Source organism: Oncorhynchus mykiss, chromosome 30 (genome assembly GCF_013265735.2).
Source record: "Oncorhynchus mykiss isolate Arlee chromosome 30, USDA_OmykA_1.1, whole genome shotgun sequence".
Classification (NCBI taxonomy): Eukaryota; Metazoa; Chordata; class Actinopteri; order Salmoniformes; family Salmonidae; genus Oncorhynchus; species Oncorhynchus mykiss.
In genome coordinates, this window is record NC_050570.1 from 25,046,979 (window position 1) to 25,073,854 (window position 26,876).

At 41.6% G+C, this 26,876-nt stretch overlaps 1 protein-coding gene across 1 annotated transcript; it reads left to right on the top strand.

The window, feature by feature from the left end:
- Nucleotides 1–4,713: 4,713 nt before the first annotated feature.
- LOC110521590 (calcium-activated potassium channel subunit beta-2-like) lies at nt 4,714–21,502 on the top strand. Its single transcript, XM_021599251.2, has 4 exons — nt 4,714–5,313; nt 6,114–6,284; nt 7,321–7,516; nt 17,647–21,502. The coding sequence occupies exons 1-4, from the start codon at nt 5,261–5,263 to the stop codon at nt 17,929–17,931; spliced, it is 705 nt and encodes a 234-aa protein (XP_021454926.1). The 5' UTR covers nt 4,714–5,260; the 3' UTR covers nt 17,932–21,502.
- Nucleotides 21,503–26,876: the final 5,374 nt, after the last annotated feature.

Below are 26,876 nucleotides of genomic sequence, written 5' to 3' on the forward strand. Positions count from 1 at the left end.
AAATTAACTGGCTTTTTGAGAGGAACAATCCCATACTGGATTTAAGTCATTCCTGTAAGAAAATGTTTAACATTGAGACAGAAGCCTCAGCCCAAAATGGCCACTCAGGCAAGCAGAGCTACAGTAGTTTAGTGCTCAGGTGGAACCAGGTTGATGCTTAACACATTTAAGCATTGTGGATATGTTTTTATAAGCTCATTAAAGTCCATATTTTTGGCAGCTAATGGTTAATTAAAGGCAAACCGCTTTAGTTGTAATTTTGCAGATGCACTGCCATGGCCATGCTGGAAAGAACTGCAAGTGGACACAGGGCTTTTAGATGTAAGCAACTGGCTGGCAATGCATGAAGATGAGCGAGAGGAACGGGGAATGGAGAAAACTCTCTACATTTCCCAGAGAACAACTGTATTGATAGCCATAAAACATTCTAAGAGTTCCCCATGTTTTGGTTATTTTGCTTAAATAGTACAAGTTTGCCTGCTGGTAGCCTACACGTTAAAGTCACTGCATTACTCATGCACTTTGGAGGCACTATTTGAGATCTGATGAGGACACTGTGGAATATATGTTTGTCTCCATTTAGCTAAAAGAAAGGAAAGTGCAAAGGGAAATACGTAGGTGTTGAACAGAAGATGTGTCTGCGGGAAGTTTTTAAAGATATTCATTTAAGGACAAACCTGAAAGTTACTGTGTGTGGCACTCTGGTGTCCAGGGAGTGTTGCTCAGAAAGCTCTGGAGGAGTTTCACCCAGCTGACCTTGACATATTTTCTGAATGAACAACATGGTTTTTCCACATGGCCTTAAGGCTTAACACAGTGGAATGGTTGGCATATGCTGCTGCCTGCATGTCAGCACCGCACGCTGTCTTGGAGCACTGTCTTGTTTTACTGTGACACCCCCATAAGTCATTGACAGTGCGGTCTGGCAGATGCCTCCTGGTAGTTCTCTTAAATCAGGATTGTAAAACATGAAAGCCCAACATGGTCCTGTGTGTGGAGACACCTATGTCTGCCTATATGTCCCAGACAGCAGAGCTGTTGCATGCTCCTGTTCACTCTGCAGCCGTTAGCCTCCGGATAAAGTTTACATAATGAAATTCTAATTAAAGCAATAGACCTGAAAGAATGCTCCCATTAAAGATCATAATAATTGCCTGATGATGACAGTAGATGCAGACATGCAGACAGGACAAAGTTTGCTTTGTTATTGTGTAAAACTTGCAAGAGAGTGTGACAGACAACAAGCATCTAAATTAAATGTAGTACTAGTGGCACAGGTTCTTTGAATTAATACATCTCTGTAGACAGTCTTCAATAGACGGCTAAATGCATTCCATATGTGCAAAGGCAGACTTTAGTGAGACAGACAACACAATGAGCAAGCACATTCCAGTGAATCCCCTCATGTCATTTATCGTTAAACCCCAGACTCCTGACTTTTATGTCAATACTTCATGACACTAGGCACAGACTCAAGATAAGGCATCAGTCTGTGATCACTCTGATTCATCTAATTGGTCTGCTGTGAACAGAGATGCAGCTATTTCACAGTAGCCAGAAATACTGTCAGCATCTAAGTGAAGGCACACATTTAATAATAGGATACAATACCGCTTTATCTCTATGTTTTAATCTCATCAACAATGTTCTCCTTTGGAGTTTACCTTTGGTAATGTCATTAGCGCAATTTTATGCAAGATTAGACATGTGTTAAATATGAGAGGTGAGCAAATCACAGGGCTAATGAAGCCATCTCTGCTAATGGGACACTATGGACACTAGTGATGCAACATAGCTAATCATCCTGCTACTATACTAGGAGGCAACAGGTTGTCCTTTTAAATGAGATGCATTGTTTTCTACATTTGCTCTGACTGAACAGCAGGCATATAAGGTGCATTCTAATTACAGTGTGTAGTGTACTGTGCTCATTCTGTTAATCTCATGTACAGTATAACTTCCCCTCTTGATGAACTTGTCAACAATTGTCCTTTCATAAAGACAAAGCTCATATGCAGGACTGTCCCTAATAAACACACTGCTAAATATATTCTCCTATGTGCCACATCAGACATCCGGCAGGTAGTTTGGTGAGAATAGTGCAATAATCTGTTCTCGTTTCAATGTGTCAGGGCTCCAAAAGGCAGCATTAGCACGTTGCTTGGCTAAAGACACAGTGACAAAAAGGTATGCCCCCTCATTCTGCTTCCAGGCATCCCCTGACTAGTGTGTGGAGCCATCAAGTAACAGTGTTTATTTAGAGAGAACCCTATTGAATGTAGAGAGAGTACGGTTGGTTACATGTACTGCTTGGTTTGAAAGTTAGAAATTCAATGTCTGATATTTTGTTTATTTATACAAGTTTTAATCTGTAATGACTGTGCTTCATCTAATAGCACAACCAAAATGACCTGGATTGCAGTTGAGATTACATGAAAGTACATGGTGCAAGTCATACATGCCTTGCAGAATGTCATAGCATTTGTGAAGATTTTCAAAGACCTGCGACCTTGAGCATGCAGGCTTTCTATGGTTACATAATAATATATTTATTGTTACAGTAACCTCAAAATGTGGCCATGATGTGTTACTCATTTTAAGGATGAATAAATACTGTTACACTCGTTTGTAAGATATCCTTAACTGTAGGCTATTTTCTATATTACAAAGGTAATATTGAGTTTGGTTGTGTTTGGTTGACAATGCAACCAAATATCAACATTTAAAGGAGATGTATTTACTGTCATGTACTGTCATGTTGTGTCTTGTCTCTGTCCTTTCCCTTCACCCTGTCTCCCTCTGCTGGTCGTTGTTAGGTTACCTTTTCTCCCCCGCTTTCCCCCAGCTGTTCCTTGTCTCCTCTGACTACCCATTCACCCCGTTTCCCACCTGTTCCCTTTTTCCCTCTGATTAGGTCCCTATATCTCTCTCTGTTTCTGTTCCTGTCCTTGTCGGATTCTTGTTTGTTGTGTTTCATGCCTGAGCCAGACTATCGTCATGTTTGCTGTAACCTTGTCCTGTCCTGTCGGAATCTGCCGGTCTATCTGAGCCTACCTATGTTTGGTTATTAAAGAAGCTCTGTTTAAGTTAGTTCGCTTTTGGGTCCTCATTCACTCACCATAACATTTACTGCTTGGATAGTTCCATCTGAGCCACTTGCTTAATTATACTCTTTCACTTGTATTTTTGGATGAGAAGTAAATCGAACAAAGCATTTGTTAACTTGCCAACAAGTTAATAGGTTATTTACTATATTGCAAAACTGAAATTGAATATTGTTTCTCAATGCAATCAAATATCAACATATGAAGAAGATGTATCTTCTGCTTGCATAGTTCCATCTGTGCCACTGACTCTGGCTTTAATTCCAGTTTGTCCACAAATTAATAATTGATATGTTGGATTCACGTCTCCATTTCAACCAAACAAGTTCAAGAATTAGACTAAATCAAATCAAACTTTAAATACAGTTTGATTTAGTCCCCCTCCCCACATCATTATGATATATGATTGAAAAGGTATGTATGCTTACGTTTCCTTTGCTCTGTTAATTAAACCTCCCTTTGGAATGACTTTGATAGCAACAGTGCATCTATTAAGTGGAGATATCTCAACCGTCATTCTCACGATAGCACATTGGTAATAGCCAGTGACACATATCAAAACTAAGCAGGGCTGGGCTTGGTTAAAACCCTGGATGGGTGACCAAAAGGATAGCTGTAGATTGATGACCAACGCTCCAATAAGAGGTGCTGCCTAGCCTGTAGTTTTTTTCTCATAGTGGATATTACGTTGAGGATCTGACTTTGTTTCAAAGGTAGGAATTTAACATCTTATATACGAGGTTTGTCTATGTTGGAAATTGGTTACCATAATGATATAACCCTGTGGTTGAATTTTTTTTTAAACAACAGTTGATTACTTTCTTCAAATCCAATGTATTTTCCACCACCTAGATTCTACATCACAATACTTTGACAAATTACGTTGAAACAACGTTGATATAACCAGTTTGTACCCAGTGGGCACTTACCACTATTAGGGCAACAATTAAGAAGTTTAAAAACACTGGAACAGTGTTAAACCTGCCTGGTATTGGATGCAAGTTTATCTTGCCCCCCCCCCCATGCACAGTGAGGAAAATAGTTCAGGATGCAAAGAAAAATTAGACGCCACCTCCATGCCAATAGGCTCTTTGAAAGGTTTTCCAGAAAATATATTTTATTGAGAGCAACCAGCAAATGTGTCATCGCTCATTCAATAGCCAAGCATGCTCGAAAGTAAGTATTCAAAATATTTCACAATATGGGTAGACTATTCCTATGCGATAGGAGCACAACATCATAGCCTATTATTAATCTCAGTCTTTACTAAGGCAGGAGATAGAAACACAATAATCTATTGATGAGCAAAGACAGACGCACACACTCACACACACACAATCAAAACCTTCTCTGTGAACCTTATCTACATAATGAGAGTGGATGTTTGTGTTTAAATCTCCTAATATGAACATAAAGGGTCTGGGCAATCCCACTACTTTCCTTACTACTCCGAGCAGTTATTCATTTTCCCTGAAAACTCCAATGCAACTACATTGCTAGGAGGCTCTCCATTAAGACCAATCAAAGGAGAGAAGTTGGGGAGGAGGTTCCGTGGAGGAGGGAGGCTTTGAATGCCTCTCACATCTTACTGCTGAATAGTCGGAAGGGATCAATGCTTTCGGAAGTCCTCTGCGCCTGGAAACCTCATCATTATTCCACCAGCCCGTCACCGTCGCTCAGACTATGAATAGTCAATAACAAATGAACAGGCAGGAAATTAAGTGCCAGACGAGTGGGCTTGAAGCCCACAGGAAGGCGTGTCTGCCATGAGTGCTGTTCGTGTGCCTCAGGTGGATGCGTGCTGCTGCTCCCTCTTTGCCTTTGTGAACTCCAGCTCTTCAAACATTCAAAAGATGATTCGCCTTGGTGACTATCCTAGTGGATGGCGAGTGGCTCTAAACTCTGTGGAATACGTGGCTTTTTCTTTCTGCAGAAGATGAATAGGGTTGATTAAGTCCTTCAGTGAGAAAACTCTTCTCACCTGGCTGTGGGGTAGCCTGACCAGGCTCTGAGGGGGTGGCACTTCCAGGATAGGTGTGTGGAGACAGGGGCACATGGGTCACTGAGTGTTTGTGTCTGTCCTTGGCAGGTGGTCTCAGCAAGCCTGTGTGACGCCCTCTGTGAGTGGTGGTGGGCACAGAGAGTCCTCAGAGAGGATGTTCCTATGGGCAGGAAGCAAAGGAGCTCAGGGATCAGGAAGTGAGAGAAGGTATGGTACCCTTTATACTTTACACAGCACAAAGAATAATGGGGCAGATCTATGATGCACTTCTGAAAAGTTTGTAGTTTTGTTTTTGAAAAAGAACATCAGACAAACTTAAGACATGGAATTTGTCACCGTAACAAATGCTTTGTAAATCTGACACTGAGTTGAATTTCATTATACTTATATCTGTAACGAGCTTTACTAAGATTGAGATGTGCTTAATTCTACAATGTCTGATTATTTTTTGTTGGTTTGTCAAAGCTTTTCATCTTTTTTACATCAATGAGAATCACATTTGTGCACCCAGCTTTAAGCTACAATAATTGTGAATAAAAGGGAAAATCTGTCAGTTTGTATTTGGAAAAACTCCACCCCTGAACTCCACCCCTGAAAAAAAAATCTCATTATCTACATGTCTACAAGTCAACAGTAATATTAGCTATGACGTTTTTGCATTATTCGTGATGGAAAGTAAATCACACGATCAGTGTGCAAAATGTAAAAAATAATTTATTTCAAACTTTGCATGTCCATGCCCAAGAGAAGATAATTAAATTCATATTGACCCTTAAAAGTCTATTAATTATGTATTGATTTGACTAATGCTATTTGGTCAACCCAGATGACCTCATGATGCAACCCTTGTTAAGAGTGTGTGTGTGTGTGTGTGTGTGTGTGTGTGTGTGTGTGTGTGTGTGTGTGTGTGTGTGTGTGTGTGTGTGTGTGTGTGTGTGTGTGTGTGTGTGTGTGTGTGTGTGTGTGTGTGTGTGTGTGTGTGTGTGTGTTGGTAATGTATGAATCAGGACTATTTATCAGAAGGTCCGGGAGTATGACGTGCTAGACAAGAGGAAGACAGTGACAGCGCTGAAGGCTGGGGAGGACAGAGCTATTCTCCTGGGACTCAGCATGATCCTCTTCTCTGTGATGATGTACTTTGTGCTGGGCATTACCATGGTGCGCTCCTACTCAGACAGGTAATTTGCTCTCACTCACCAGGTCAATCACAATGTCCTGAAGTCTGTTTTCTTCATGTAGCCACATGCATGTCAAAGAAAAAGCTGCTGTTAGATCTTCATCATGTCAACATGTGTATATTACTTTGGCTATTCCAGGATAATCGCTCAAATGCTGTCTGAACTGTCACTGAAACACACCAGTTAGCCAAGCTATCTTTAAAGTGCATGGCAATCTATACAATCCCCCTATATTAGCCCCTCCTGGGAGCTACCACTCTGTAGCTAAAACTGTGCAGTCCAAATGGTGTGGTCCCTCTATACTTTAGTTGTGGACATAAATTGCAGTCAGAGGCATTTAAGATGCCAGCTGAGGCTTATGAGTAGCATTTGCGCTATGAGCTCAATGTAATTGTTACAGCATGAAAGCAGGGGACACAGGGAACAAACTTCAGTACACAATAGCCTATCACAATACAGCACCAATTACACTGCAAGGCACCAACGTCATTCCAAACCACAGAGTGTGCTGCAATTTTTTATTTAATTTCACCTCAAGTCGTTCCTTTTCTATTTGGATTAAGTGAAAAAGTAGTGCAACATTTATCCTTAAAGAGAAATTGAAAAGCAAGTTATTCAGAATATTACTTTTCCCTAGATCTAAGATTCATTTCCAAATATCAGTATGTAGACTATAAAGCATGCTGGGCTATTCAAGAGGTTAAGATACACCGGTGAAGTGAACAAACGTTGGAATTCAGCTGGAGATAATCACCATAATCTGCTATTTGCTAGTGTTGTCGATCTTTTCTCCCATTTCTACTACTCAACTGATTCAGTCTGCTTCATACCATGTGGTATCCTGAACATTCCTACAACCTCTCCCTTTTTCATTTAATTCATTGTTAGTCATGGGTGTTGTGTCGTTGATGTTGAACTTACTCGTGTGGCATCCAGACAGCCATATGTCAGAGCGCACCAGGGTAGAGCTATACACAGGTTAGTAACTCTTTAATTTTGCTCCCTACCCTACACTCCCCACCCCCATGCCATGTAGTGTGTGGACGGAGGAATCCGGCTGCACTGTGCTCAACTCCACCATCGTGGCGGAGATTAACTGTACCTACAGCTGCGGCTCCGAGTGCTGGAAAAGCTCCAAGTACCCGTGCCTACAGGTGTTTGTCAGTCTCAACACATCCGGAAAGGTTGTACGACTCTCCCACAATGAGGAGGCACAGGACACCAACCCAGAGGTGAGACAGAGGACATGCCTAAATGTAACATGTCCAACAGTTATCCTATATTTCATTATCTTGCTTCAGCTACAGTAATATACACCTGGTTTTTACTGATCTTTACTAACAAATGATGTGGTAGCAATGTGCAATCAAATGATTCAATACAAAACGGTATATAAGCACAACTATGAAATATATATTTACCATGTAATTAATTTAATGTAGGGCAGTTCCACACTAACAGAGTGATGCTGAGACTCCGATTTTTTACCTTAAAATGTCTAACAAAAACCAATGATTGCAAAGTTAAACAAACCATACAACTCTATGCACAAGGACTACTTTGAACAATTTCCCCAGAAAATTGTATAAAACACATTTACTTGGAGAGCAGGGCAGATGCGACGTTTGGTAACAGAATGGAGGCACCAACAGCACAAACCGTTATTCTGTTACCAAACTTTGCATCCCCACTAGGCACAAATTGGTTTAATCAATGTTGTTTCAACATAATTTGTCAGCGTATTGTGACGTGGAATTTACATGGAAAATACATTTGATTAAAAAAAAGTTAGCAAATCTTGTTTTGAGGCTGAAATGTAAAGCACAGGATTATGTCATCACTGTGATCAATTTTCAACATAGGCAAACCTGGCATAAAATATGTTGAATTTGTACCTTTGAAACTTTATATCCACTATCAGAAAAACAATTATAGTTGGGGAGCACCTCTTACTGGTGAACTGATCTATCTACAGCTAATAATTTGGTGTCCCGTCCTGGGTTTTAACTATGCCCAGTCCTGCTTAGCTTTGATATTTGTCACTGACTAATACCGATGTGCTACCATGAGAATAATTGTTGAAAGATCTCTTCATAAATAAATATATTCACCGTGTTGCTATCGAAGTCATTCCAAAGGGTAGGCTTACCAAAGCAAATAAAATGTTACCATACTTTATAAGTCATGTATATCATCAATAATACTATTTAGGCCTATACAGTGCATTTGGAAAGTATTCAGACACCTTGACTTTTGTCACATTTTGTTACGTTACAGCCTTTTTCTAAAATTGATTAAATTGTTTTTTTTTCCCCCATCATCAATCTATGCACAATACCCCACAATGACAAAGCAAAAACAGTTTTTTAGACATTTTTGAAATCGGTCTGAATACTTTCCGAATACACTGTGTAGCATTTCCACGTCATCATCAACTATTGTTTCAATTCAACCTAGGGTTCAACTAAAAGTAGACAACACATATCGGCTTAGGGTTTCTGAACTTTGGTTGATTTCAAATGTAATCTTCAAGTTAATCATTAATATGTTGGATTCACGTCTCCATCTCAAACAAAAATCTAAGTTATAACCCCCTAAGGTCGATGTCCGCGCCCCCTAAATCAAATTAGCATAATACAAAAATACCCATATTCATCCGTCAGTTTAAAATAGAGATATCTGGTTTTGCTTGGGATGTGTCTCAATCAACCACATTCGCTTATATCATACTTCCACATCTGCGGTAAAAGGTGAGAGCTAGAGCAGTGTTTGTCAGACCATGATACATCCCGAAATTCACACAAAATCACCTGTAGCGTCTGAACGGTTTGGCCTACAAAGTATTATGACCACTCTATGGAAAGATGAGACACACAGTACCAGTCAAAAGTTTGGACACAGCTACTCATTCAAGCGTTTTTCTTTATCTTTACTATTTTCTACATTGTAGATGTGTTTGAGCCAATTAATTGTGTTGTGACAAGGTATGGGGTCAAATACAAAGTCCATATTATGGCAAGGACAGCTTGAATAAGCAAAGAGAAAAAACAGTCCACCATTACTTTAAGACATGAAGATCAGTCAATCCAGAACATTTCAAGAACTTTGAAAAATTCTTCAAATGCAGTCACAAAAACCACCAAGCGCTATGATGAAACTGGCTCTCATGAGGACCGCCACAGGAAAGGAAGACCCAGAGTTACCTCTGCTGCAGAGGATAAGTTAATTAGAGTTAACTGCACCTCAGATTGCAGCCCAAATAAATGCTTCAAGTAACAGGCACATCTCAACATCAACTGTTCAGAGGAGACTGTCAATCAGGCCTTCATGTTCGAATTGCTGCAAAGAAACCACTACTAAAGGACACCAATAAGAAGAAGTGACTTGATTGGGACAAGAAAAATTAGCAATGTACATTAGACCGGTAGGAAATCTGTCCTTTGGTCTGATGAGTACAGATTTGAGATTTTTGGAGCATGGAGGAGGTGTGATGGTGTGGTGGTGCTTGCCGGTGACACTGTCTCCAACTAAACCAAAAATAAAAGAATAGGATTAAGCCAGTGACTCAGTTGAAACTATCCAGGCATTAGATATCCTCCAAATATTGATATTTGGTTGCGTTGTCAACCAAATACAATTCATTATTTATTTTGTAATAACCTTAAATTGAAGCAATGTACTTTGTCTTACAAACTAATGTAACAATATTTATTCAACCTTAAAATGAGTAACACATCCATGGCTACATTTTGAGGTTAGCCTACTGTAACTATAAATGTTTTCTTATTAAGTAATCATAGAAATGTGCATGTTCAAGATAGCATGCAAAGGTCACAGGTCTGTGGAGATCTTCATAATTGCTATAATTGCAGACACTAGGCCCTCTATAGAATTAGTTTGACACCCCTGTTTTAATGTAATCTCAACTGCTATCCAGGTTATTTGGTTGTGCTATTAGATGGACCACTATCAGGTTTCAAATCAAAAATCAAATCAAATTTTATTTGTCACATACACATGGTTAGCAGATGTTAATGCGAGTGTAGCGAAATGCTTGTGCTTCTAATTCCGACAATGCAGTAATAACCAACAAGTAATCTAGCTAACAATTCCAAAACTACTACCTTATACACACAAGTGTAAGGGGATAAAGAATATGTACATAAAGATATATGAATGAGTGATGGTACAGAGCGGCATAGGCAAGATACAGTAGATGGTATTGAGTGCAGTATATACATATACATATGAGATGAATAATGTAGGGTATGTAAACATTATATTAGGTAGCATTGTTTAAAGTGGCTAGTGATATATTTTACATCATTTCCCATCAATTCCCATTATTAAAGTGGCTGGAGTTGAGTCAGTGTGTTGGCAGCAGCCACTCAATGTTAGTGGTGGCTGTTTAACAGTCTGATGGCCTTGAGATAGAAGCTGTTTTTCAGTCTCTCGGTCCCAGCTTTGATGCACCTGTTCTGACCTCGCCTTCTGGATGATAGCGGGGTGAACAGGCAGTGGCTAGGGTGGTTGTTGTCCTTGATGATCTTTATGGCCTTCCTGTGACATCGGGTGGTGTAGGTGTCCTGGAGGGCAGGTAGTTTGCCCCCGGTGATGCGTTGTGCAGACCTCACTACCGTCTGGAGAGCCTTACGGTTGTGGGCGGAGCAGTTGCCGTACCAGGCGGTGATACAGCCCGACAGGATGCTCTCGATTGTGCATCTGTAGAAGTTTGTGAGTGCTTTTGGTGACAAGCCACATTTCTTCAGCCTCCTGAGGTTGAAGTGGCGCTGCTGCGCCTTCTTCACGATGCTGTCTGTGTGGGTGGACCAATTCAGTTTGTCTATGATGTGTACGCCGAGGAAGTGTGAGGTTGAGTGTGAGGTTATTTTCCTGACACCACACTCCGAGGGCCCTCACCTCCTCCCTGTAGGCCGTCTCGTCGTTGTTGGTAATCAAGCCTACCACTGTTGTGTCATCCACAAACTTGATGATTGAGTTGGAGGCGTGCGTGGCCACGCAGTCGAGGGTGAACAGGGAGTACAGAAGAGGGCTCAGAACGCACCCTTGTGGGGCCCCAGTGTTGAGGATCAGCGGGGTGGAAATGTTGTTGCCTACCCTCACCACCTGGGGGCGGCCCGTCAGGAAGTCCAGCACCCAGTTGCACAGGGCGGGGTCGAGACCCAGGGTCTCGAGCTTGATGACGAGCTTGGAGGGCACTATGGTGTTAAATGCCGAGCTGTAGTCGATGAACAGCATTCTCACATAGGTATTCCTCTTGTCCAGATAGGTTAGGGCAGTGTGCAGTGTGGTTGAGATTGCATCGTCTGTGGACCTATTTGGGCGGTAAGCAAATTGGAGTGGGTCTAGGGTGTCAGGTAGGGTGGAGGTGATGTGGTCCTTGACTAGTCTCTCAAAGCACTTCACGGTGACGGAAGTGAGTGCTACGGGGTAGTCGTTTAGCTCAGTTACCTTAGCTTTCTTGGGAACAGGAACAATGGTGTCCCTCTTGAAGCATGTGGGAACAACAGACTGGGATAGGGATTGATTGAATATATCCGTAAACACACCAGCCAGCTGGTCTGCGCATGCTCTGAGGGCGCGGCTGGGGATGCCGTCTGGGCCTGCAGCCTTGCGAGGGTTGACACGTTTAAATGTTTTCCTCACGTCGGCTGCAGTGAAGGAGAGTCCGCATGTTTTAGTTGCGGGCCGCGTCAGTGGCACTGTATTGTCCTCAAAGCGGGCAAAAAAGTTATTTAGTCTGCCTGGGAGCAAGACATCCTGGTCCGTGACGGGGCTGGTTTTCTTTTTGTAATCCGTGATTGACTGTAGACCCTGCCACATACCTCTTGTGTCTGAGCCTCTGTGTCTGAGCCGAATTGAGATTCTACTTTGTCTCTATACTGACGCTTAGCTTGTTTGATTGCCTTGCGGAGGGAATAGTTACACTGTTTGTATTCGGTCATGTTTCCGGTCACCTTGCCCTGATTAAAAGCAGTGGTTCGGGCTTTCAGTTTCACGCGAATGCTGCCATCAATCCACGGTTTCTGGTTTGGGAATGTTTTAATCGTTGCTATGGGAACAACATCTTCAACGCACGTTCTAATGAACTCGCTCACCGAATCAGCGTATTCGTCAATGTTGTTGTCTGACGCAATACGAAACATATCCCAGTCCACGTGATGGAAGCAGTCTTGGAGTGTGGAATCAGATTGGTCAGACCAGCGTTGAACAGACCTCAGCGCGGGAGCTTCTTGTTTTAGTTTCAACAAAATGTAGTCGTGGTCAGCTTTTCCGAAAGGAGGACGGGGCAGGGCCCTATATGCGTCGCGGAAGTTAGAATAGCAGTGATCCAAGGTTTTTCCAGCCCTGGTTGCGCAATCGATATGCTGATAAAATTTAGGGAGTCTTGTTTTCAGATTAGCCTTGTTAAAATCCCCAGCTACAATGAGTACCTGTATGTTGTTATGATCACACCACGTCACGTTAACCATGAAGCATACGCCCCCGCCCCTCTTCTTACCAGAAAGATGTTTGTTTCTGTCTGCGCGATACGTGGAGAAACCAGTTGGCTGCACCGACTCCAATAGCGTCTCTCCAGTGAGCCATGTTTCCGTGAAGCAAAGAACGTTACAGTCTCTGATGTCCCTCTGGAATGCTACCCTTGCTCGGATTTCATCAACCTTGTTGTCAAGAGACTGGACATTGGCGAGAAAAATGCTAGGGAGTAGTGCACGATGTGCCCGTCTCCGGAGTCTGACCAGAAGACCGCTTCGTTTCCCTCTTTTACGACGTCTTTGTTTTGGGTCGCAGACTGGGATCCATTCCGTTGTCCTGGGTGAAAGGCAGAACACAGGATCCGCTTCGCGAAAGTCATATTCTTGGTCGTACTGATGGTGAGTTGACGCTGCTCTTATGTTCAGTAGTTCACCTCGACTGTATGTAATGAAACCTAAGATGACCTGGGGTACCAATGTAAGAAATAACACGTAAAAAAACAAAAAACTGCATAGTTTCCTAGGAACGCGAAGCGAGGCGGCCATCTCTGTGTATACTGTGTTGAAGTAACAATGTTTATTGCAACAACAGGAGCAGGCAAACGACAGGTCAAGGCAGGCAGGGGTCGATAATCCAGAGTAGTGGGGCCAAGGTACAGGACAGCAGGCAGGCCCAGGGTCAGGTAAACCAGAGGTCGGTAATCCAGAGAAGGGGCAAAGGCACAGGATGGCAGGCAGGCTCGGAGTAAGGACATGCAAGGGTCAAAACCAGGAGGACGAGGAAAAAGAGAGACTGGGGAAAAGCAGGCGAGGAGACAAAATGCTGGTTGACAATCTAAGCTTGATGCCCTTCATCTCACACAAATTATCAATGAACCTACCAGGTACAACCCCAAATTCGTAAACACGTGCACCCTCATAGATATCATCCTAACCAACCTGCCCTCCAAATACACCTCTGCTGTATTCAACCAGGATCTCAGCGATCACTGCCTCATTTCCTGCGTCCATAATGGGTCTGCGGTCAAACGACCACCCCTCATCACTGTCAAACGCTCCCTAAAACACTTCAGCGAGCAGGCCTTTCTAATTGACCTGGCCCGGGTATCCTGGAGGGATATTGACCTCATTCCATCAGTAGAAGATTCCTGGTTATTCTTTAAAAGTCCTTACCTCACCATCTTAAATAAAAATGCCCCATTCAAAAAATGCAGAATCAGGAGCAGATATAGCCCTTGGTTCACTCCAAACCTGACTGCCCTTGACCAGCACAAAAACATCCTGTGGCGTACTGCATTAGCATCGAATAGCCCCCACGATATGCAACTTTTCAGGGGAAGTTAGGAACCAATATACACAGGCAGTTAGGAAAGCACAGGCTAGCTTTTTCAAACTGAAATTAGCATAAACTCAAAAAAGTTCTGGGACACTGTAAAGTCAATGGATAATAAGAGCACCTCCTCCTAGCTGCCCACTGCACTGAGGCTAGGAAGCACAGTCACTACCGATAAATCCACGATAATTGATCATTTCAATAAGCATTTTTCTACAGCTGGCCATGCTTTCCACCTGGCAACCCCTTTTCTTGTTAACAAACTATAGTTTTGGCAAGTCGGTTAGGACATCTACTTTGTGTATGACACAAGTCATTTTTCCAAAAATTGTTTACAGACAGATTATTTCACTTGTAATTCACTGTTTCACAATTTCAGTGGGTCAGAAGTTTACATACACTAAGTTGACTGTGCCTTTAAACAGCTTGGAAAATTCTAGAAAATGATGTCAAGGCTTTAGAAGCTTCTGAAAGGCTAATTGACATCATTTGAGTCAATTGGAGGTGTACCTGTGGATGTATTTCAAGGCTTACCTTCAAACTCAGTGCCTCTTTGCTTAACATCATGGAAAAGTCAAAAGAAATCAGCCAAGACCTCAGAAAAACATTGTGGAACTCCACAAGTCTGGTTCATCCTTGGGAGCAATTTCCAAACACCTGAAGGTACCACGTTCATCTCACCAAGCAGCCATCATACCGCTCAGGAAGGAGACATGTTCTGTCTCCTACAGATGAACGTACTTTGGTTTGAAAAGTGCAAATCAATCCTAGAACAACAGCAAAGGACCGTGTGAAGATTCTGGAGGAAGCAGGTACAAAAGTATCTAAATCCACAGTAAAACGAGTCCTATATCGACATAATTTGAAAGGTCGCTCAGCAACGAAGAAGCCACTGCTCCAAAACCGCCATTAAAAAGCCAGACTATGGTTTGCAACTGCACATGGGGACAAAGATCGTACCTTTTGGAGAAATGTCCTCTGCTCTGATGAAACAAAAATTTAACTGTTTGGCCATAACGACCATCATTATGTTTGCAGGAAAAAGAGGGAGGCTTGCAAGTCGTAGAACACCATCCCAGCCGTGAAGCACAGGGGTGGCAGCATCATGTTGTGGGGGTGGCAGCATCATGTTGTGGGGGTGCTTTGCTGCAGGAGGGACTGGTGCACTTTACAAAATAGACGGCATCATGAAGAGGGAAATTATGTGGATATATTGAAGCAACATCTGAAGACATCAGTTAAAAAGTTAAAGCTTGGTCGCAAATTGGTCTTCCAAATGGACAATGACTCCAAGCATACTTCCAACGTTGTGGCAAAATGGCTTCAGGACAACAAAATCAAGGTTTTGGAGGGTCTGTTGTTCGGACCTCTGGCAGTCTCTATGGGGTGCCACAGGGTTCAATTCTGTATACATCTATGATGTCGCTCTTGCTGCTGGTGATTCTCTGATCCACCTCTACACAGACAACACCATTCTGTATACTTCTGGCCCTTCTTTGGACACTGTATTAACTAACCTCCAGACGAGCTTCAATGCCATACAACTCTCCTTCCATGGCCTCCAAATGCTCTTAAATGCAAGTAAAACTAAATGCATGCTCTTCAACCGTACCTGCCCGCCTGTACAGCAAGACTACTCTGGACGGTTCTGACTTAGAATATGTGGACAACTACAAATACCTAGGTGTCTGGTCAGACTGTAAACTCTCCTTCCAGACTCACATTAAGCATCTCCAATCCTAAATTAAATCTAGAATTGGCTTCCGATTTCGCAACAAAGCATCCTTCACTCATGCTCCTTTAACATACCCTCGTAAAACTGACTATCTTACCAATCCTTGACTTCGGCGATGTCGTTTACAAAATAGCCTCCAACACTCTACTCAGCAAATTGGATGCAGTCTATCACAGTGCCATCTGTTTTGTCACCATTGCCCATATACTACCCACCACTGCGACCTGTGTGCTCTTGTTGGCTGGCCCTCGCTTCATATTCGTTGCCAAACCCACTGGCTCCGGGTCATCTATAAGTATTTTTCTAGGTAAAGCCCCGCCTTATCTCAGCTCACTGGTCACCATAGCAGCACCCACCTGTTGCACGCGCTCCAGCAGGTATATTTCACTGGTCACCCCCAAAGCCAATTCCTCCTTTGGCCGCCTTTCCTTCCAGTTCTCTGCTGCCAATGACTGGAACGAATTGCAAAAATCACTGAAGCTGGAGACTCATATCTCCCTCACTAACTTTAAGCACCAGCTGTCAGAGCAGCTCACAGATCACTGCACCTGTACGTAGCCCATCTGTAAATAGCCCATCCAACTACCTCTTCCCCATAGTTTTATTTATTTATTCTATTTGTTTTGCTCCTTTGCACCCCAGTATCTCTACTTGCACATTCATCTTCTGCACATCTATCACTCCAGTGTTTAATTGCTAAATTGTAATTATTTCGCCACTATGGCCTGTTTATTGCCTTACCTTCCTTATCTTACCTCATTTGCACACACTGCATATAGACTTTTTTTCTATTGTGTTATTGACTGTATGTTTGTTTATTCCATGTATAACTCTGTGTTGTTGTTTGTGTCGCACTGCTTTGATTTATCTTGCCAGGTCGCAGTTGTAAATGAGAACTTGTTCTCAATTAGCCTACCTGGTTAAATAAAGGTGGGAAAAAAACGAGAGAGAAAAAAACTTGAACAAACCTGACGAACTGGCACAGACAGACAGAAAACACAGGTAGAAATACTCAGTGGGGAAGTTGGGCGACACCTGAAGGGGGGGTGGAGACAAGCACAAAGACAGGTGAAACAGATCAGGGCGTGATAGTGCACGGTGATAATACATGAACTTGTTTAAACACAAAATATCTGACATTGTATTACCATTTGAACTTTGTTGTGCTTTAAAATTGTTGGAAGCGTGCAGAAAACACATTTAGATGACAACTAAACCAACATCAGACATTGTTTTTCTATTGGAACTTGGTTATGCTTTTAGGTGCTTGAAAGCAGTGACAACACATTGTGAATTCAACAAACCTCTGGCTGTCTTTTTGAGTGGGTGAATAATATTACCCACATTTTCACGTTGAAATGATGTGGTGTGCCTAACTCTTAGTCCTTGTGCATTGGTATTGTTTGTTTAACTTTGCAATCATTGGTTTTTGTTCGACATACATTTTAAAGTGAAAAAGAAAATAAAACAACATTTTATTAACTGTGATCTGATTCTCAGCATCCCTCTGTTATCGTGGAATTGCCCTGTAACAATGAGAAAACAATATGGTTTAATCCACCCTAATTCGCTAAAAATAAATAGTTTATCACAATGCACCCAGATAAAAACACTGGAAACGGAAGTGCCTCGAGCTCTAATTAACTTCAGACGACTCCATCTCAATACATTACTTGAGGTGAGAGGTGAAAAACTTGCAGCTGACAACAAATTCTAGAGGTTACATTTCAATTCAACTCATCCAAGACAAGCAGTTAACCCACTGTATTCATAATAAATATGTCTTTGTTCTCTTAGTGCTTCTATGTGCCCAAATGCCAGAAGGACTTCAATGCGATCCACACTGTAGTCATGAAAATCTTGGAGCGTCTGAAAACACAGCAGCAGGTGCTGTGTTACATGGACCCAGGTGAACAGCAGGACAGTGCTCTACTGACACGCATCTATGGACGATTGGCAGTGTTCCACTCACTCTTTTGGCCAACCTGCACCCTCATTGGTGGAACCATCATCATCGCCATGGTGAAGCTCACCCAGTACCTGTCCATCATGTGTGAACAGGTGGGCAGGATCAAAAGGTGAGAGTAAGTCCAGGGGCCAGGCTACAGGGGCCAAGGGATATTCTACAGTAGCAGCACAAGGTCCTGGTTTTCATACGCAGCCTAGGAACCTTAAGGAAGCTCTTTATATTCCATTTGCGCTAAAGACTTGTGTATGAGAGCTGAGCAACAGGGGATCTGGGGGCTTATATGCCCCACATGATTCCTCTGGGCCTTCTGAGGAAATCAATAAGACTGATATGGGCTCCCGGCAGCTGTGTCATGGCAGGTGAAAGTCAATGACTTTGGGGCACAATGATTTTTCCTGGGATCACTTTTCTGCACCTCCATAAGTGGCACAATCATACAAAGTGATGGCTTGAAAGAAGTGGCCAACACTTGACCTAATCTGCCCTTGAACCCCTAGACAGCATTGATGATCCATTCACACTGTGACGACAAGGCAGTGATGCCAAGAGGGTTTGACCGAGACAACTATGTTGAAGCATTGTCCAGAATACTGATCTAAACTTGGCTCCTTGTGTTACTGGTATTGGGTGGAGGGTTACACAACTACAGGCGGCTGGGGGTGACACCCCTAAACGAGGTGTTGACTATCTATGCTGTAACCCTGGGTCTGTAGAGACTCCATTCCAAGCTAATAGTTTGGGATAAACACTTCCTTGCAATATGGTGTAGCAGTAATTACATATCACAATACGTCTTAGTCACTAGGATGATTAGATTGAAGTACAATGCAACTTCCCAGGGCAACTGTTCAATACAAAATGCCTTAATTTCTGGCCCTAAGACTGTGATAGATTGCTCAGCATTTCAGACAGGAATTCTACAGGACCTTCTCTGAAATGGATAGATATACTGAGGCAAACTGCATTTTCAGTGCCTGGGCGTGGCTGCATAAAACACCTTAAGTTAATTTCCCCCTCATCTTTTTCTTTAAAGTTGCCTTAACTTTAAACTATAAAGCAATAAAAACAAGTTGAGAAAAAAGTATCTACAAGAAATGCGGTTTATTGTCTTCTGAAGCCATTTGGTTGTCCTGTCTTGATTGTAGAGGTTATATTTTGCTTTCTCACAAAATCAAAGCATCTCTTTGACCAGCATTTATTCTCTGAAACAGGCTGTCTCCATGGTAACAAGATACTCTTTCTGCCATACATGCCTTCAAACTACCATAGAACCCCTTTAAGTATTTCTTTAACTAATAAAATATTTGAGGGGCACTGCCAGGCGGCAGGGTAGCCTAGTGATTAGAGTGTTGGACTAGTAACCGAAAGGTTGCAAGTTTGAATTCCCGAGCTGACAAGGTGCAAATCTGTCATTCTGCCCCTGAACAGGCAGTTAACCCACTGTTCCTAGGCCGTCATTGAAAATAAGAATTAGTTCTTAACTGACTTGCCTAGTTAAACGCCCTTACAATTCCCTTAGGTAAGGAAAAATTATTCCTTTAAGGAAACTCTTAAGATGTTTTATATAAAACACCTTAAGTAAATTCCTTACCTTTAAGTCAGTTGCCCTGGTTGCAAAAGGAAAACATCAACCAGCAAGCTTGGTGTACAGCTAGCTACATAGCTAAACAATGGAAGGTGCACAATCCATGGCTATAAAGCTACCTGGCTACCTACTAAGTGCATTAACTTGAGGTACTAGAAAGTAATAAGTAACAAGTTGAGAAAAAAGTAACAGCAAGAAATGTGTTTTATCTTCTGAATCAATTGGTTTCTCCTCTGTTGAATGTAGAAGGTCTATTTTGCGATCTCCCCCCAAAAATGTGATTTATTTGACAAGAGATCACATTCAGACAGTGAATCAGGTCATCTCCATGGTAACCAGAGACTATTACTGCTGAACATGCCTTCAAACTACAGTAAACCCCCTTCAGTATGCCTTTACCTAAGGGAAATGTTTGAGGTGCTCTATGCAGCGCCCTTATAGAATTCCCTTAGATAAGTGGAAATTATTACTTAATAAGGGAAAGCCTTAAGGGAAACACATAAGATGTTTTATGCAACCAAGCGCACACATTTATTTGAGAAGAAGCACAAATCGATGATGGAAATAAGTCATGGCACGTTTTACCACAAATATTTACAGAATGATGATTGCACACATTCAGACCAAACTGGGTAAATATTGACAATATTTCATTATTGGTTCCATGATCACTATTATTACTGTTTGTCAATATTATTTTGCTGTCACTGTCATCTTATGTGGTCATCAGCAGTTTATCCCTGACTATAATTGTTACATTATTGACTGTTGCTTACTTATCAATCGATACAAACCAATTGTAAATGCAATTTTGTCTTGCATTCATACATTTAAAGACAAACTCCGCAATTACAGAACATCCCTGGTTTGTATTTAGTGATCATTGGGTTGGTCAAAGTAGTTAAAAGGCTCAAGAAATCCACAAAAAAACTGAGCCTTAGTATAAGAGTAGTCTGTTAACTGTGAAACCAAGTCAAATGTATTGGTATGCTGCTTTACTTTATGATTGATAGAGCGTGTGGGTGAACAACTCATGTCTGTCCTCCATTAATCCTACAGTCTACTGTACAGCACAGTCCTTGGGATTCGAAGAGTTTCATTCCAAAATGCTGTATATCCATTTCCATTAGCTTTTGTTGTTTAAAGAAATTGTAAAAGAGATTGGGGTGTTTTTTTTACTATCTAATCATAGTTTGGGGTTGTCCAATGACAGAGGTGTAGTTGTTTAAAATGTATCACTTAGATGGTTTCATTTCAGAGACAAATAATCATGTTTTCTTTGCAAAATGCTACATATCCGCCTTACTTGGAGAAATAAGTAGTACTGCTAGGATTTACACAGTGAAATGTAACAAATAATTACATTTTTAATGAAGAACTGTACACATTTGTGACATCAATATATAAACAAAATACTAAATAATTATATACAGTAGTATGAGATCTGTATGTCAAACTATTTGTGATTTAGCAGATGCTCTTATCCAGCGTGACTTATAGTAAGTGCATTCATCTTAAGATAGCTAGGTTAGACAACCACATAGTGTATCACAGTCAGATATACAAGATACGAGCATTCCATTCCAGCTAAACAATGGATATAGAGCGTTTTGCAAAAAACACAATTTCATACACATCTAAAATCTATTAATAAAAATCTGATAACAATAACATTTTACAAACACATGAAGGTACCCTTAAGCAATCATTTATGATTAAAAAAAACACAAATGCACAAGCAGTAGGACATTTGAGGTGCCGGTACTCAGCTCTGATAAGCTCCTGTCAAGCACTGTACTGTAGCATTTTGGAAATAAACTCTTAATTTACTCTCTCCTCAGCTCAACAGTATTTCCAGACAGACCAGTTGATTTTACCATCGCGGACAGATGGATTTGCTGGGAATGGTACCTGAATAGTGTCTTCAAAGGGCACCTTATTTAAAGTATACTGACTGGCTGTGATGAATCTGTAGTTGGAGAGTAATCAGTCACTGGGCCTGTACGTGCCTTCCACGGGTGGCTGGACCCAGCTCTGGCGACAGCAATCCCTCACAAATAGGTCCTCGGAAATCTTCCTTTCATTGAACAATTTCCAGTGTACAATTTCCAGTGTAGTGATTTTAATAGGAATGATTAAAAAAGGGAAGTGCAGTCCGAGTGCTTGGTGGTTTGAGAAAGTGTGGGTGTTTGTCATTGACAGGGGATAAATGCCCTGGCTGATGCAGACGGTGATGCGTTCCCACTTCTTGTGCGAGTGAGAGAATGGTACAATGGCCATGTAATTTCATTCTTTCCCCATTCCATTAGAGACGAGGCACTATTAGTCACAAGGTAGCCAGTGCTGCTGACACCCAGACTGCTGTGGGGATTATAGTGTGAAATGAGACACTATTCAAACCAATGCAGTCACATAGACCACATTTTATACTATTGATCAAAAAGTAAATGACAGGAAGATATCTACTTTACAAAATGAAGATATTTCCTTTAAATTGTACTTAACTTAGCTCTGTCAGTTACATAGTAGCTCAGAAGAGAGTGAGAGTCAGAGGATGCTATTGATATATTTGGCACTATACTTAACATTTCTTACATCTCACTATGAATATGGAGTAACATAAAAGTCTCCAATAAGTAGCCCCAAATTGGCTTTTTGGCTAAATTCTGTGATTCAAACATATGAATGAGTAATGACTACTTCTCTATCATACTGTATCTGAAAACAGTGGTGGAAGGAGGACGCCGAAGGGACATGGGGTCAAGGGAGGGTATTTGACAACTATGGAGAACAAAAACTGAGCAGTGGTCATTGAACCAGCCTGCTCACCTTAACCAATGTAAACAGCCCACATGTCACTTGGATAAAGAGCACTTAGTGCCTGCTGTTTTCAGCTCTTAATAAGGGTATATGTTTTTTACAGAACCCACTTTGCCCCTTTCCCTTGGTGACCAACAGATTTTAGTTATTTAGCAGACACTCATATCCAGAGCAACTAGAGTTAAGTGCCTTGCTCAAGGGCACATCAACATACTTTTCACCTAGTCGGCTCATGGATTCAAACCAGCGACCTTTCGTTTAATGGCCCTATGCTCGTTTCTGCTAGGCTACCTTCGGAGTCCACAGCTAAATGCAGGATCTTTATGGTGTGACTAATGAACGAATGGACAGATCCATAGCTCCCCTCCGATTTCATTGTGGAGGACAATAACAATGTTTAACCTTCCACATGAAAATAGAAATAAGAAAGAAAAAAGTGAAAGAAAAAGGACACACAAAAAGGACACACAACCTATCCAATCAGTCTTGCAAGAGAGAGAGCTTGGTGACAGCTTGGTAAGTAAGTGCTGTCTCGTATGACTGCTAAGTGTATCACTAACCATGATCAAAAAAGGCAACAGTAAAGATGTATGTAGCTCACCATGAAAGATGCAGCGCTCCCCTTGGACCAATCAGTGTAATTTTGTAAATGACAGATCTCCATGGCAAGACTCATCATTCACCCAAGTTTTGTCGAAATCGGGCCAGTGGTTAAGATATCGCGTATGGCCAACTTACGTACAGTTGATTACTATAGTGCCCCCCATGGGCCAATCAGTGTAATTTTGTAAATGCCGGATCTCTAGGGCAAGATGCATCATTCAACTAAGTTTTGCCAAAATCGAGCTAATGCTGTCTGAGATATCGCGTGTGACTAACTAACGTACGTACGTGCAAACGTACGAACAGAGACAGAGACACAGTCACCGCCCCGATTTCATCATGGAGGTCAACTAGTCCAGAGGTCACACCTATCACCATTAGTTGTTTGCAGGTCTGTGACTGTGATTACTCTTGTGTTGTCAAGTGACCAGTGTAGACTGAATGTGACCCTTTGGCACCCTCTGCTGTCCAGGAGTCAGCTTTACTTCTGAGCCATAACAGTTCCCGGGAGCTAGATCCCTTGATATATATATAAATAATCAAATAATGCTGTAGGTGGTTTGATTGTGAATCCTGCACATGCATTTAGGACAGTAGTCCTAATGTCCGAAAAATGCATTCAATTGATGTATTTCCTTTTTATGTTGCACTGACAATATCACAAAAGGGTTGCTCTCACCAATTGGCACCTTTAAGTTTGGGTAAAATCATAAATATTTTCCCCAGACAGTTATAAAACATTTGTGGTCCATTTTGTGTCTCTGTCAGGTTCCTGAGGTCACTATTGGCTTCAGTAGGAAAATACCCTAACATCTATCAAGGCTTTTTAGTCTCCCTTTAAGAAATATTTCAACTCTCAGGAGACTTCAAAAGCACTGTTCAAAAACAAATCTGCCATTTTTCAACAAGCGAGAACAAGAGAGAATCTTACAGTACTAGGATGTTGCCTGGGAACTCCAGGTATCTGAAACTGAGGTTATCCATCTAGTTACTGCATCTCAGTGCAAAAGGTGTCACTGCAGTCCCTGGTTTGAATCTAGGTTGCATCACATTAGGCCGTGATTGGTAGTCGCATAGGGCGGCGCACAATTGGCACAGCGTCGTCCTGGTAGGTTGCCATTGTGAAAAATTATTTGTTCTTAACTGACTTGCCCAGTTAAATAAAGGTTAAATAAAATAAAAAATTCCAACCTGATTTCCTGGGACTGCAGGCCTTTTAGTTTGAGGGTTCTTTAGATGGTGGATGGATGACTATGTATACAAACACTGGGGGCACTATTTTCGGCTGCCGTTAAACCAGCTCAATTGTCAAACACTTGCTTGTTTGCAATTCGACCTGTTAAAGGCGGTGTTCTTCTACACTGAACAAAAATATAAACGCAACATGCAACAATTTCAAAGATTGTACTGTGTTACAGTTCATACAGTGGGGCAAAAAAGTATTTAGTCAGCCACCAATTGTGCAAGTTCTCCCACTTAAAAAGATGAGAGAGGCCTGTAATTTTCATCACAGGTACACGTCAACTATGACAGACAAAATAAGAAAAAAAATCCAGAAAATCACATTGTAGGATTTTTAATGAATTTATTTGCAAATTATGGTGGAAAATAAGTATTTGGTCACCTACAAACAAGCAAGATTTCTGGCTCTCACAGACCTGTAACAACTTTTTTAAGAGGCTCCTCTGTCCTCCACTCGTTACCTGTATTAATGGCACCTGTTTGAACTTGTTATCAGTATAAAAGACACCTGTCCACAACCTCAAACAGTCACACTCCAAACTCCACTATGGCCAAGACCAAAGAGCTGTTAAAGGACACCAGAAACAACATTGTAGACCTGCACCAATCTGGGAAGACTGAATCTACAATAGGTAAGCAGCTTGGTTTGAAGAAATCAACTGTGGGAGCAATTATTAGGAAATTGAAGACATACAAGACCACTGATAATCTCCCTCGATCTGGGGCTCCACGCAAGATCTCACCCCGTGGGGTCAAAATGATCACAAGAACGGTGAGCAAAAATCCCAGAACCACACGGGGGGACCTAGTGAATGACCTGCAGAGAGCAGGGACCAAGGTAACAAAGCCTACCATCAGTAACACACTACGCCGCCAGGGACTCAAATCCTGCAGTGCCAGACGTGTTCCCCTGCTTAAACCAGTACATGTCCAGGCCCGTCTGAAGTTTGCTAGAGAGCATTTGGATGATCCAGAAGAAGATTGGGAGAATGTCATATGGTCAGATGAAACAAAAATATAACTTTTTGGTAAAAACTCAACTCGTCGTGTTTGGAGGACAAAGAATGCTGAGTTGCATCCAAAGAACACCATACCTACTGTGAAGCATGAGGGTGGAAACATCATGCTTTGGTGCTGTTTTTCTTCAAAGGGACCAGGACGACTGATCCGTGTAAAGGAAAGAATGAATGGAACCATGTATCGTGAGATTTTGAGTGAAAACCTCCTTCCATCAGCAAGGGCATTGAAGATGAAATGTGGCTGGGTCTTTCAGCATGACAATGATCCCAAACACACCGCCCGGGCAACGAAGGAGTGGCTTCGTAAGAAGCATTTCAAGGTCCTAGCCAGTCTCCAGATCTCAACCCCATAGAAAATCTTTGGAGGGAGTTGAAAGTCAGTGTTGCCCAGCAACAGCCCCAAAACATCACTGCTCTAGAGGAGATCTGCATGGAGGAATGGGCCAAAATACCAGCAACAGTGTGTGAAAACTTTGAAGACTTACAGAAAACGTTTGACCTTTGTCATTGCCAACAAAGGGTATATAACAAAGTATTGAGATAAACTTTTGTTATTGACCAAATACTTATTTTCCACCATAATTTGCAAATAAATTCATTAAAAATCCTACAATGTGATTTTCTGGATTTTTTCTGTCATAGTTGAAGTATACATATGATGAAAATTACAGGCCTCTCTCATCTTTTTAAGTGGGAGAACTTGCACAATTGGTGGCTAACTAAATACTTTTTTGCCCCACTGTATAAGGATAATCTGTCAATTGAAGTAAATTCATTAGGCCCTAATCTATGGATTTCACATGAGGAACACAAATATGCATCTTGTTGGTCACAGAGACCAATGGTAGGGGTGTGGATTAGAAAACCAGTCCGTATCTGGTGTGACCAGGGGGCCACCTGTGGAGGTCCTGGTCTGGCGTGGTTACACATGGTCTGTGGTTGTGAGGCCGGTTGGACGTACTGCCAAATTCTATAAAACAATGTTGGAGGTGGCTTTTTGGTAGAGAAATTACATTCAGTTCTCTGGCAACAGCTCTTGTGGACATTCCTGCAGTCAGCATGACAATGGAACACTCCCTCAAAACTTGAGACATCTGTGGCATTGTGTTGTGTGACAAAACTGCACGTTTTAGAGTGGCATTTTTTTGTCCCCAGCACATGGTGCACCTGTGTAATGATCATGCTGTTTAATCAGCTTCTTGATATGCCACGCCTCTCAGGTGGATGAATTATATTGGCAAAGGAGATATACTCACTAACAGGGATGTAAACAAATGTATGTACACAATTTGAGAGAAATAAGCTTTTTTTTGTGTGTATGGAACATTCTTGGGATCTTTTATTTCAGCTCACGAAACATAGGACCAACACTTCACAAGTAGCGTTTACATTTTTGTTCAGTATAGTTTCTTGCAATAACCCTCTGTGACTGTAAAGAATATTTCTCTCAAAACTGTGATTCCTAAAAAATTTGTCCGGAGATTTGGTCAACTCCGTCAGATTTGTCTAAAATCCTAAATTAATCAGGAATGAGCAGGGTCAGCTATACCACAAGGACCACTTATTAATGTCAATGTCCTCATTACATGTAGTGCAACAAGACCGCTCATAGTCTGTAAATTTAAACAAACAATATTGGAATCACAATGGTCACAACCAAAACTGTCAACTCCATCTGCCTGATAGATTAAGATACATTTAGTTAGGTTTTAGAGTCAGAAAGAAACTGAGGAAAAACAAAATTGCTACTGTGTATTCCACTTGAATGAAGCAGAAAATGCCATCTTTG

Excerpts from the sequence above, each read along its gene's own strand:
- LOC110521590 (XM_021599251.2), top strand. The coding sequence starts at position 5,261 with ATGTTCCTATGGGCAGGAAGCAAAGGAGCTCAGGGATCAGGAAGTGAG. Across the intron at positions 6,285-7,320 it reads GTGCGCTCCTACTCAGACAG|TGTGTGGACGGAGGAATCCG; the intron begins GTAATTTGCTCT and ends CATGCCATGTAG. Across the intron at positions 7,517-17,646 it reads CACAGGACACCAACCCAGAG|TGCTTCTATGTGCCCAAATG; the intron begins GTGAGACAGAGG and ends TTGTTCTCTTAG.